Below are 14,392 nucleotides of genomic sequence, written 5' to 3'. Positions count from 1 at the left end.
TTACAAATTTATGATGTCGCTGCCGCGTTCAAATAAATCATGTCGCCATCGACAATGCATTTAGATAATGAAGATGACAAATTGGAAGCCGTAGCTCGTCGTTTTCAATGTGTTCAGAACTTTTCTGTTAAATTTATTTTGCTTCTGGCTGGGCTCTGTTAAAATTCGATTGTCTCTGGCTTGCCGCTCTGAAAATGCGCTTCGCCAGTTTTGTTGGTATTTAACAGTTTCCACGCTGATTCGTTCTTGGTCCTTCTCTATAAATATACGTTCTCTGAATCAGCTACGCTAACTACCGGATTTCATACAACAACATCGATTCGTAATAGAGCATAACAGAATGCAAGCGTCTATCGTGCGTCGTACGAATTCTTAATAGGGGGGTAAGTCAAATATTAGTGGCATTGTGCTACTATGATAGCACGGCCGAGTAATCATAGTCAACTTATGTACAATAGTCGAACAAATTATATCCGCACCAAATTTTGACAAGTTTTAAAATATTATTTTTGTTGGTAAAAGTTTTATAGTTCATTCTTTAACCACATTCGTATGAATACAAGTTTAAAGGCAGTGTCACACGACTGGGTATTTGGTGCAAATCGTATCCCAATTGCATGAATACTCAAAAATTTCTGTTTATCTCAATCACAAAAAATAGGTTGTTGAAAATTTTCAATAGAATTTTGTTGTATTGCACCAATCACTTGACTACATAACAAAAAAAAAACAAAAATTGTTGGTGGGAACACCAAATTTCTTTACGGCACCAGAGGCAAAATTGATTTTAGACTAGGGCTGCCATAATCCTGAACCCATCGACCAGGACACTTATTCCCTATAAATATAATTTCTTTGGTTCATGATCAAGATAATTTAGTTAGGCTGTCTGAAGTGAAGCAATTCTAAAAGACTTACCCAATAAGGACTGAAAAAAGTGCTTCCCTGCATGCTTCCTGGAAAGGGGTCTCCCATTTACAATTTACGCGAATGTATTCAATATATGTTTATATTATTTAGCATTACAAATAGGATTCAATAAGCATTTTAAGTCTCAATAAAACATATTTGATCTGAACCCAAAATATTCAAATTCCTTAAATAAGTATGATTTTTGTGAACTAAAAACAGCTTTAAAAGAACTTCTTCAAAAGGACTTCAGAAGATCGTCATACAAAAGCCCTCGTGGAAGCTCTTCTTTGAGTAGCGAAAGCAGAATCCCTTCAATTTGTGCCACTCTGTACAAAAAAGGAAGGAGAAAAAAATGACTTTCAGAAGGCCCTTTGGAAGAGATTTTAACTCCTGAAATTATCTACTGAGTAGTATGTGTGACCCGTCCGCCGTATACCTACTCAGGAAGTTGCATTTTTTTGGCATTTTCCTGAAGATACAAAATTAGATTTTAACCAAATAAACTAAAAAGAAAGAAAGTAAACTCACCAGACATTGTTCGATATGTTATAAAAAATGTTTCATGATCGATTTTCGACTACTACGGACAGAAAGCTTAACCTTTTTTTTTCAAAGCAAAAATCGAATAAAAGTTAGATGGGTGTCTGCATTGACCTTCATTAAAAAACCAGGACAATTTAAGTGTGGACCAGGACAATTTGTTTAAATCAGGACAAATCCTGGAAAACCAGGACGTTTGGCAGCCCTATTTTAGACCCATTGTTTTTTCTGCGAATGCGCTTAGAGTTACACGTAGAATCCTTCTGTGCTATACGCACTTAGTCGAAAAATCTCCCATACAAATTGACCTACCCTAATATACATATGTACATATGTATGTATACTTATGTACATACAAACATATGTTTTACATATGCTAAGTACACACAAACATACGCTTTTACGATTCTTTGGCAGGTGGAATTTTTCACTTCCACGCTCAACCAGCCAACAAGATCCTGTTAAATATGTCAAGCATAGAACGCCCACATGTCGCTTTTATTCACTGTTAAGTATAAAGTCTCTTTTGCGTAGAACAATTAAAAGTACTTGTCATGCTTGAAACTACGGTTTGCTCACCCTAACTTTCAACACGATAACTGGCCCTGCACGATACACTTTTATTTATTTATTTACGCACTTACTAAATTATATCCTTGTAAAACTGTTTGCAGGCCAACTCCTTCAACATCAAATCAATAATTGAATAATTGTAATTTGGCTATGGTCGACAGCCTTTCCCTGATCGCTGTTCACTGTCCGCCTAGTCGTTTAGTGTGTGCTGCAACTGCATGTAGACATTTTATCATAACGAAGCAGACAATGACTTGACATAAATTCTTGCCTATGACGAATTAGTGTGAAAAAGTTCAAGGGATTACAAGAATGAATCGAGTTGAAGAGCACTAGAGCAAACAGTGGTTGATACGTTCCTATTGATAAGGTTCTCATTTAAAATTGTTCATCGGCTTTGTTTGTACAATTAAATAACAAATAGCTAGCAGTAATTATGTGATTAAAATATACAAACACCAATAAGCAGGTGCTCCTTCAACTTGATGCTCCAACTAAAAGTGAGGTAGAAAAGGTGGGTAGAGCTATTAAAACACTACCTTAAATGCCGTTGCTATAATACGGTGTTCACATGAGGCGATTTTACAGGCAACTTTTAGTTGAAAGCAACAATCGCCTGGTGTGAACGGNAAAGTGGGCGTCACTTTGTGGAAGTTCAGTAATTATGTGATTAAAATATACAAACACCAATAAGCAGGTGCTCCTTCAACTTGATGCTCCAACTAAAAGTGAGGTAGAAAAGGTGGGTAGAGCTATTAAAACACTACCTTAAATGCCGTTGCTATAATACGGTGTTCACATGAGGCGATTTTACAGGCAACTTTTAGTTGAAAGCAACAATCGCCTGGTGTGAACGGCCTTTCCACTAATCGCTTCCAATGAAGTTGGGGTGCAGCCAACTTTTGATTCAACTAATCGCCTCTAAAATTGCTTAGAAAATCGCCTCATGTGAACACCGTATGAGCGTTGTGCTATGTCGACCTTAAACGCAGTAGAGCTGATTGGTTGGCGCCTCGTTCATTACTTTCATACTCCAAACATAATATTTTCCGCTTCCCAATTTTGTGTTATTTAAATGCATTTTAGTAATTTAGCCTTGTTATCCCGACTAGTCATGATTAATTTTTGTTCATCATTCACCTATGTATGTATGTAGATGTATACATACACATATAACTGTACATATGTACATATATGCAGTATGTACACATTAAGTGTTTTTACTCACCTGTGATGCTGACGGATTCGTCTGTGTCAGATGGCTGCCCAAGTGATATGCGGCTGCTGGGCTTGGCGCAAAGTACCCTGGCGTTATACCTGAAATTTGAAGTGCAGATAAGTAAATTATGGAATTCTGGTAGCCCTACTCATTGTTTAAATAATTGCCATCTTATTCAAAATACAAAGATAAAAGTTGAAATGATCCATTGTTAAATTTTTCATAACCAAATTATCTTGTCAAAAGAAAAAGGGTTAAATTTCTGACATCATGTAATTGTTTTATGATTCAGCTTTCTATATATTTTAAGTTAGTGTTATTATTCAAAAGTGCCAGTTCACTTCAAAGTAAAAAATAATAGTAAAAATCTAATTGTTTGTTGTTTATCTATAATTACAAGCGCCATTCCAACAATTTCTTCCTGCTGTCTGGTATTTTTCAATGAAGACAATAATTGAATTCAATATTTCGTGCACAATGACTACAATTACTACTTTTTAGCTACCGCAACACTAGCTCATGTAGTCCATATCCGCCAGTAGATATGTATGTATGTATGTATGTGTGTACGGATATATGTACAGTGATAGCTCTCATAGGCGGACGCTCTAATGAGCGGAACTCTCCAATAAACGGGCACATTGGGAAAGAACAATTTTTAGTTTTTTTCATACAAAACACCCGTACAAACAGTCCGTGTATTAGACTTTTCGATAAACGGACGCGGACACTGAAAAATGTCCAGTTATAAAAAAATGTATCCCATACGAGGACGCGAGGCTCTAACAAGCGGCCAATTTTTCATTTTTTTCAGTCAGATGTTGACTCTTGCGCTTGTACAGATGTATACGTACACAAGAACATAGTCCATATTCAAAGATATTTCCTTTCCTAGAAAATGTGTAGCTTCTACGTTGCCCTCTTCTTGCTGCTTAAGCGAAGCGGGCAATAAGATTTGTTGGTAGGAAAGAAAACGCCATAGATTTGAATTTGTTTTTAATTCATCCTGTTTTTGTCTATTGAAGAACAAATATTTTAATTTAGAAACCCGCAATTTCAATATTTTCAATTTGAATTTTAACGATATTTTTTACGAAATTCCCACAAGCGGACATCTCCCTTAGACGGAAATAAAGTAGGTGACCATCGGTGTCCGCTTATGGGAGCTTTCACTGTATATGTACATACAGTACCGGTCATATCTATAGCACGCCATTTCAAAGTGATTTGTTTCCCACTTATGTTTATTTATTTAATTTTTAAAATTTTCAATAAAAATACAGTTCTTTCTCTAACAAAACCCAAGTTTATAACTTTGTAAAAAACTACAAACAAATTTTCAATGTCTGTGAAGTTGGCATACGGTATGACGCAAAAGGAAAAAAGATGTTCTGGCAATGATAAAATAAATAATAAAATTATAGTTTAAAAAACTAAAACCTCCCTATTATAATTGCCATTCGTACGGTCATCAGGTATGTAACTTGAGAATAGAAATCGCTGCATCTTTTAGGCGCATCAATATTACAAAGTTATCAGTGTTGCCAGAACTTTTTGGGCCGACCGGCTAGATTGTCAAAAAAAAGCGGCTAAAAACGGCTAAAATGTTTTAGTGAAAATTCACATGCTTTATTTAAATAAATCGCAAGAAACGAAAGACTAGTTAACACCATTAATTTATATCGAGTGTATATTCCTCATCATCAAATGAATCACTATTGTATATATCACCTGAATTCATTAATTTTAAGAGATCGTCATCTACAGTAAAATTATGGCAGCATTTTTCTTCACGTTTTAAACCGTATCTTATATATAAAATAGCGTTTAACGTTTTAACGCACATTGGATTTCTTTGCTTNTGCCGGCTAGATCGAATTTTCTCCGGCTAGTTGCTATCAATACCGGCTAAATCTAGCCGGAAAACGGCTAAAATGGTAACGCTGATAGTTATATCCCGAGCTAATAAAAGGAAGGTAATAAAAAGGACGGTAAAAATAGAAGGGTAGTTTCATTTATTAACATTCGTTGTTGTTGCCGACCACTTGACTTTTAACATGTTTATGACACTTAACTAAAATCATGTTACCAGATTTAGTAGCAGCAAAAATTTTTTTTCTTGAAAAAGAAAAAAAAAATGTGAGGTCAGTGAGGCTGGATGAAAATATTAAAGAAAATTATTGCGCGTTTCCAAACTGCAAGAATTCGGTACACCTGTGTAGAGGTTTAAAAATAAAGTTTTTTGCTTTTCCGAGGATAGAATACGTAATACGATCTAATGCAGTTTGATGACAAATTGCTGACGCAAAATATTTTTAAACCTCTAAACGATGTACCGTTATCCGTGGAAGAGGGAGGAGGTTGATTTAAAATGATGCCCTGCAACTTGTAACAGTACCCATTTGTGGATTCTCGGAATTTTCTGATAACCACAACTTTATTTTTTGTCAAAAATTTTGAAATGAAACTACCTTAATGTATCATGGTTCTGAGTAGCTTTTCAGTAGTTCTAGAGTTCTTGAAAAGGAAAAAAAAGTTGTGGATATTTTGTGTATGCCAGATTCACGGAGCATACGACATATGGTAAGGGCAAATAAAACATTGTTCTGAGTAGCTTTTCAAAAGTTCTAGAGTTCTTGAGATCCTGAAAAGGAAAAAGAAAGTTCTGCAAAATTAAATAAATAAATTAAAAAAATATTTAAATTATTTAAAACTGTTCTGCGTAGCTCTTCAATAGTTCTAAAGTTCCTAGCTCCGCTCCGGTATTTTATTTCGTTCCGAGCTCCACTCTTGCTGCACTCCCGCTCCCAATAAAAAACTTTTGTTTATTTATTTATTTACATATCAAGCCCTAACCGCCAAAAAACCTAGGCGACGTTTTTATGAATTTTTTTTTTTTGATGCAGAAATGGATCTAAATCAATAGTCGGCACGCCATAGAACATTTGTTCATGCTCATTTCAAACGTATTCTTAAAATATGCTATTAAAAGACGTTCTTAATATTTCCATAGGGATATGGTAAGTTTCGGTTAATACAAGAGACATATGTGTATGCGTTTGTGAGCCTGTCGCTCATTTACTTTAATACTGTCATAACTTAAAAAACCTAATATTCGAGAAAAATGGCTTTAAAGTTTTGAATTAACATATAATCCCATAGTAAAAAATTAATACATATTTGGTACTAGTGAGCTACTGGTAAATGGTACAGCTATGCATTTTTTACACAAAACAGAATAAGATTTAACGTTTATTCTTGCATACTTAACCCGATTTTTAGTTCGTATGCACTATTTATATCTGCGGGCGATGAGGCATGATGGATACGGTGACCAGATTTCTGTGGACAAAAATTGGGACATTTCCAAAGCTTCGAATCCGAACATATAATTTTATTTTTAGAATAAACAGACATAACATATATTAGATGTTTTATTTAAAACAAGAGAAAGAAAAAATATATACTTTTCATATTCATAAATTGTTTGAGGTAATTAGTATTATTTATATTTTTTCACTAATATGGTTCACCAATATGGTTAAAAGAAAACAACAAACTTAACAAATACATAATCATAAAAACCTTTAAAAAAAATTGAAGAAAGAATGATAGACTGCAATATAGCGAGAGTTTCACAGAATAAAACATAACCAAAGTACATAGAAAATAAGGATGCTATGTTTATGGCTCCTTAGTCTATGTTCTTTGTGATAACGAAAGTGCTACTACGTTTGTCTGAAAAGCGGGTCACAGGAAGACTTCTAATAAATTAACCCTTTGAAGACCGTATTAAGTTGGGTGGGGCTAGAACTTTTTGACCGCGTATTATTTATTATCCGTTAATCCTTAAAAATTAACTGCCATAAAATTTGAATGTCTATGATTTTTGGTTTGATCGTTATGAAATATTGCTTATAACTGTTTACAAAGTTTCCTAACAACAACCAAAAACCCTTGTCAAGGTTATATGTTTTTAGTTCATTATTTATTACTACCAGACCCGGCGAATATCGTCCCGCCTGAAATTATTGTTTTTATTGAAACATTTGGTCCAACGTTTTCAGCAACAATTCACGTTGCCGTTTGGTTTTGTCGGAATTATCTCGGGAATTAACTGCAGTTTATCCGGATTAAGTCCTAGAGTTAATTCCCAAACTTAAATCGGATCAAGGGAATTTTCGATGACAACACTGACCAAAACTTAGAGAGCGTGGAATATACGGAAAATTCAAAATTAGCACGGACATATACCTTTTCATCGGTAATGCAGTCACCATACTATTTAAAATAGGAATCCAATTTAAAATGAATAAGAACTTATTTCGGTGACTGAATTACCGACGACAGGTTGGATGTCTATGCTAGTTTTGCAGTTTCTTTGTGTTTTACGCTAACTGAGCAAATAAAGCAACTGATTGCTTCATCCGCGGTAGCCGAGTGGTGGAAGCTGCATACTCCAAGCCCGTAGGTACCAGGTTCGATCCTCGGTTGGAGCGATTGCCAAAAAAAATTTGTTTTTATTATTATTATTATTATTATTTGTTTTTTTATTTGATTTATATATTTAATTGTGTTTTATTTTATTTTCGTCTGTTTTATTTTATTTCAAATTTTTATTTTATTATTAGTTAATTAAAATTTTTAGAGTTTAATTTAACTAAAAAAGTCAAAAAACAACTAACTAAAAACAACTTTAAAATAAAAAATATGGAAGCTATAATTGAATCAATAAAATAAATTAAATTAATATTCTACCGGCCGTGGGATTCGGACCTACGACCTCGCGGCTCGTAAATCCGCATTACTGCCGTCAGATCAATTGCGGCGTTAGTCCGGATCAACGTTACCGTCTGTCTATGCTTTAAGCGCACACATTTTCGCATCATTGCTTTGCCTGCTTCTGCCCGCTTAACGTAGCTTGGCACATTTGGCAAACAGCAAACATACACACAAACAGCCTTTTTTTGAAAAGTATGACTTTTGTTTCACAAATTTTTGTTATATTAGAAAATAACTATTTTTTAATGCAGAATATAAGTAATCATTTCAATGTTTAATGCAAAGAAGAAATACTGCATTCGATATATTCGTTTTTGATTTATAGCAGTTTTAAAAACGATTTGATGATTTTTTACCACATTTTGGCATATTGACACGCCCTATTTATAGGTTCCTTCAAATACTGTTGAAATTATCCTTCCCAGATAGCTAAGCTTTGAAATGCAAAAAACCATTTTCAAATCGGAGCAGTCAGCGCGAAGTTATTACATTATATACGTATTTTTGGACTTTATTTTATCAGATGTGTAGAAGATATTTTATAAACTTACCCTTTTGTTGAAAAAAAATAATTTATTATGTTATTAATTTTATTTTTTTAAATGTTGCTGAACTACTGCAACATGGATGGTACGCAAGTAGTCACATCGAAAAGGTGCTGAAAAGTAATTGGTGCTATAATTGTGGCAAGAGGTTCAGCTTTTTGCCTCTAAAGTCTCAACTAAAGCAAACCTTTAAAAAAATTATCTAATAGCGTTTTCTTTTCTCGAAAAAAAGGCTGCACTTATTCTGCCTTGTGTTAGCGCTGTCACATTTTCATATTCTTTTCTCAGCCCTTTCACAAGGCGTCGTGTTCTTTTCTCAGCAGGTTGCGCTCTGATCCGGCGAAACAGCTGCCTTTTCTGCCCTCAAATAAGCGTGAGAGTGAGAGTTGCATGGTTGATTTTTAATTTAATCTTGTAAAAATGCAATTATTTTCCCTATCAGAAATAAGTGTTTTGCTTTAAAATTGTTAAAGACTTATAGGCCAAGTGAATAATTCAGCTTTATTAAGTTCTGTTTCATTCTCATATAAAGAGCGCAACATTTTCTCAGGTTTCAGGGCAACGCAAAGCAAGAGTTCCCATATAAAAGGGCAGAACTTTTTTTGAGAAAAGAAAACGCTATAAGCAACAAGATTTATATATAAATCAATCAATATCAATGTCGGTCATCAAGGGCTTGGTAAAGAAAACACTGAAAATCGGGATTTAATCGATATAAATATGAAAAATCGGGACACTTACACGTCCCGACGTTTAAAAAATATTCAGCGGACAAATTTTCTCGAAATCGGTACTGTCCCGCCAAAATGGGTACGAGTGGTCACCTCAATGATTGGCCTCTTTTTTTGGAAGGCACACAGCATATAATTTTGACATTTTTTTTAAATACTTACCCAGCCAGCAAGAAAACGTACATTTTACGAACATTATGTTTTACGAGGGATTCTCGTATCGCCAAAAAGTTAGAGAAAAGCTCGTAAACGATAAAACAAAAAAATATAATAGAAAGAGGCTTGTAGTAATTTGTCAGTACAAGAAAAAATTTTAGTTTTGTTGACAATTTTTCTTCAATCACAATATTTCATAAGTAGTTTGTTAAATATTCAATTTAAGAAAATTATTAAGTATGTGATTTATTGGCAGACTGGTGCAAACGCCAAGGACGATCTACCACTTTCTTTTATAATTAAACTTCTTGTAAGTAGCTACTACATATGTAATTCAAAAATACAAATTAATTTAACGAGTTTTGCAATTCTTTCACAGGCTGCGCGGAGCAACACTAAAGGATTTAAACGTTTAATTCCCCTATCTCGTAAGTTTATAGTTATTTATTTTTTTAATTTGCTAGTTTATTAGGTCTTTGCAGTTATTGAACTTAATGTTTTATTGATAATATGGCTTCTCAATTAAAAAGGCGTGCGAAATCCGAAGCCTTATCCGTACTAGCGTCAATAAATGATTCATTAAAAAAAAATTATTACAGATGAGGTAGCAAAACTTTTCTCGTGGAAGGGAACTGGTACCAAAAGCAGCGCTATTGGTTTGGCAACGACTGCGGCAATAAGAAGTACGGATCATAATATTATTTATTACCACTTTTTACTTAATTAAATTTTCCGGTTTCCAATGGAGTTTAATCTTTCACTTTATTTTCTTAGGTGCTTTTCGTCAAAAATTTAACTCCCACGAAGAAGTTTTTATTTCCGTTTCAAAGAAGCACTTCCAATATGCACACGACCGGCAAAAAAAATTGGCAGCCTATCGGCAAAAAAGATAAAAAATAAATTCAGCAACTTTATAATATATATTAAACCCCTCTTATTTAATTGTTAATTTGTTAATAGATAGTTTGTTAATATTTATTTATCTGAAAATATCTTCACATATACAGTGCCGGGAAAAAATATTGGCACAGAGAATTTTTCGCCATGAATGCAAAGTTTTTTATTCTGATTTCTTCTCTAATTGTTTTTTATAAAAATATAGTTAGTATGAAGTTCTACTTTCAAATCAGATTTTTTAGAAAAATTTTAAGTATGCAGTTTTATAGCCCATTTAATTTTAGTATAATAAAGTGCACGCTTGAATAGCTAGAGAACCTCTTTGTTTTTTGACAATTTCTTATACGCAGTTTCTTCCATAAAAAAAAAAATGTCGCACATAATTTGCATGGAAGAAACTGCGTGAAAAAATTGCCAAAAATCAACGCGGTTTTCTGGCAACTTCAAGCTTGCACTATGTTATACTAAAATATAATGGGATATAAAACTGCATACTTAGAATTTTTCTCAAAAATCTGATTTGAATGTAGGTTTTCATACTAACTATATTTAAAAAAAAATAATGTGCGGAAAGAAATTCAAGTAAAAAACTTTGCATACATTGCGAAAAATTCTCTGTGCCAATACTTTGATCAAGCACTATAAATATTTATTAATTATAATTCCATTCAATAAAAGAACTACAATCATTTGAATTAATTAATTGCCTCTATTTTTAGCATTCAAAAACAGTAGATAAAGCAGTGTAAAAAAATGCTTTTTTAACGTAAATTAATCGTTTACAAGACTCGTTTACAATTAAAAAACGGACGTAAAAATATTCGCATACGAATGCTTTTTCGATCCGTTTACGACTGTTCGTAGGCGATGCACAATTTAAAGCGAAAAAGTGCTCGAAAAAACGGCTATCATAAACGATTTTTAATCCGGTTTTTCTTCGAGAAAATATCCAATTACGAGCTTGTTTACGATGATTTTTCTGGCTGGGTATATACATACATATGTATGTAAGTTTTAATATATCTTTCTTAAGAGTAGACTTTATTTCCAAAGAAAGATTTTGAATATTTTTTTTTATTTTTTTTTTTGGAATCAAACAACAGTCAAAATTAATTCCAAATGTTCAATGTGAACCATTGTGTTTTACGAATAGCTCTTTTGCATTTAAAAAGTTAGATGGGCCAATTTGATCGTAATATTAGCTTGTTCACGAACATGTTCATTTAACTGGCTCCTGCCTGTTCAACATGTTTAATTCGCGAATTGCTAAAAAATCGCGTTGATTTTGTTCATTTTTTTTGCTGGCGGTGTTATTATTTTCTTCCACACAAAAAAAAAAATGTCGACATAGTACCTTGTATGGAAGAAAATGCGTCAAAAAAAAAAATGTTCAAAAATCAACACGATTGTTTTACAATTTCAAACATGCACTTTGTTATATCAAAATTTAATGGGCTATAAAGCTGAATACTTAGAATTTTTCTAACAAATCTGATGTGAAAGTTTTAAATTAGTACGCAAATTTATTGAATTTTCCTGAGTTTTGCACAAAGTTTAGTTATTTTATTTTTAGGTTTTTTGTTGTTGTAGTGAGATATATTTTGTAATAAGAAATTAGCGAAAAGAAATTAGAATAAAAAGCTTTGCATGCATTGCGAAAAATTCTCTGTGCCAATCCTTTTTTCTGGCACTGTATGTATTAAATGCATACTTTCCAAAACTTCTGATTTTCTGCTTAATGTATGGTGGCTATTGTTAACTCGAGCAATAATTTTACCAAATTGAATAATGCTAATTTAAAACCTCTCACTACTAAAAACTCCCGGCCCATGCCCAATGAAATTGAGAAATAAGGAAATCTGGCAGTTCCTTAAACGCGAAGTTTCAATGCAGAGGGTGAAGATATAGTTTTTTTATTGTAGATGTATCGTTATGAGGGAGGATACTCCTTATCTAGTCGTAGTTAAAGTTGATGACTTCACAAGTTTTAGCATATGTCTTCGCTTCGAGTTTGTTACTTTATTAAACATGAAGTATATCATGAAGCTATGAGGGTTGTTACCTACCTACATACATATTTACTATTTACAAAGAGAAGGGGGAATTCTAGTCATATATATTCATACATACGCATGTATTTAAGTACGATAGACATTACGCGATGTTTGTTGTTATTCTTGCGTGTCATATAGAAATTTGTCTTTTAGCAAATAATGTACTTCCTGAGAGCAGGGTTGTTGTAGGAGGAGCGAGGGTGTGGCTTTGTGCCATCGCATACACATACATAGGTACTTGTATTAAGTAAATTTTATACATGGATTTTAATCACACAAAGACACGAATGTACTACTTAAGCACTTATCGCATACTAAATACAAAGAGACGTGACTCAAAAATATCATAATTTCAGGAGGGCAAAAAATCTGTTTAAGCCTAGGTTTTACTCAGAAAATATATAAATATATTAGTGGTAGAGCTGGGATACTATCGATATTACCGCCACTCGATAGTTTTCGAAACGATAGTTGAAAACATCGATAGTATCGATAGTACTATCGTCGTGAGAAGTATTGAATTGAAATGCTAAATTGCTTAAAAATTAAATAATTAATAAATTTATAAATTACGTTGTAAGTTAAAGATATTATATAAATTTGTTTAAATTTGAGTGCACCAAAAAGAACTTCTTATAATAATAAAATAAACTTAATAATTTATGCGTCTGAATTATATATATATATGTTTGTCCCTTTTGAAGTGCAAAGAAGTGAAATTGGCTACAATTTCTAATGCTACAAAACAAAACAAAACATATTCGTTTAAATTGACAACTCATACTTATCAAACGCGCTTATCAAAATCCGGACAAAGGAAATTATTAACATTTTACCATATTATANTCTGAATTATATATATATATGTTTGTCCCTTTTGAAGTGCAAAGAAGTGAAATTGGCTACAATTTCTAATGCTACAAAACAAAACAAAACATATTCGTTTAAATTGACAACTCATACTTATCAAACGCGCTTATCAAAATCCGGACAAAGGAAATTATTAACATTTTACCATATTATAAGAAAACGAATAAAGTACTGGTCAAAATAATAGCACCACAACATTTTTAGCAGTTTTGACTATTTTTTGTTGGTTTAGTGTCTAGTACTAATTTTTTATAAAAGTTCTACAAAACATAAAAAACTACAAAATCATTGAAATTTCAAGCTTTTTAATTCGAATTTCTATAAAAATTTTGTGTAAGCGGATTTATAGCTTATTAAATGTTACTATAACTCAGTGTAAGCTTATAGTTGCTAAAAATTCCAATAACAAAAAAGTTTTTTTCCCGACTGTATTGTGAATTTTCTTGGATAAAAAAATTAATGTAATGTTAAGAGACGTAAAAAGAGAAGTTTCGCTAAAACCGACATCGATAGTTTTCAAAAACTATCGATAGTGGCGACAGTTTTCAACTATCGATACTATCGATATTATCCCAGCTCTAATTAGTGGGATACATGAAACGTTGCAAAGTTGTTGCACATGTGGTATTTGTTGCAAAATTTGCCACCTTGCGACATTACTTTTGTATGGAAAATTTCCTGCGACAAAATTGCGACAATGCTATGTATATAATAGGTTTATTAGCGTATTGATAGTTTTTGATAACTATCAAAAACTATCAGATTTTCCTGTTCGCGTACACAAAAATTCAGCAAAGTAGGGGAAATTGAGAGACCAAATTAACATTACATTCTGATGAAAAGCTGCTAGTATCTGCTGGAAAAATTTTTGCCAGCAAGAAAAACAGTTGATCAAAGGCTTCCAATTTATGAAAATATGGAAATTTATTTTAGACTTAGATTTAGATTTATTATTATGATTTTTAAGTTTGAAATAACTTATTAGAACTGCAAATGTATTGGAAGAAAGCAAATACTCATTTACTCATGTTTGATTAGCAAATTGCTTTCGGAAAACTTTTAATTTATATTCTTTTCATGTTTTCTGTTTTATGGTTTTGTATATAAACAAAA

At 32.7% G+C, this 14,392-nt stretch overlaps 1 protein-coding gene across 1 annotated transcript in view; it reads right to left on the bottom strand.

Moving 5' to 3' along the window:
• The window catches only part of LOC108363013 (transcription factor SOX-21-like), a gene marked incomplete at its 5' end in the record, with an annotated part of 96,608 nt that overhangs the window by 76,875 nt on the left and 5,341 nt on the right, over positions 1 to 14,392 (bottom strand). Inside the window, one exon of the mRNA XM_017616202.1 lies at positions 3,254 to 3,342. Within this exon, the coding sequence (XP_017471691.1) occupies positions 3,254 to 3,342 (89 nt within the window). The remainder of the gene's footprint in view (positions 1 to 3,253; positions 3,343 to 14,392) is intronic.

This window comes from Rhagoletis zephyria, unplaced genomic scaffold, assembly GCF_001687245.7.
Source record: "Rhagoletis zephyria isolate East Lansing unplaced genomic scaffold, Rhagoletis_zephyria_1.1 Rzeph_scaffold_01168, whole genome shotgun sequence".
In the NCBI taxonomy this organism is placed as follows: Eukaryota; Metazoa; Arthropoda; class Insecta; order Diptera; family Tephritidae; genus Rhagoletis; species Rhagoletis zephyria.
This window is presented reverse-complemented; position numbering and strand designations above follow the sequence as displayed.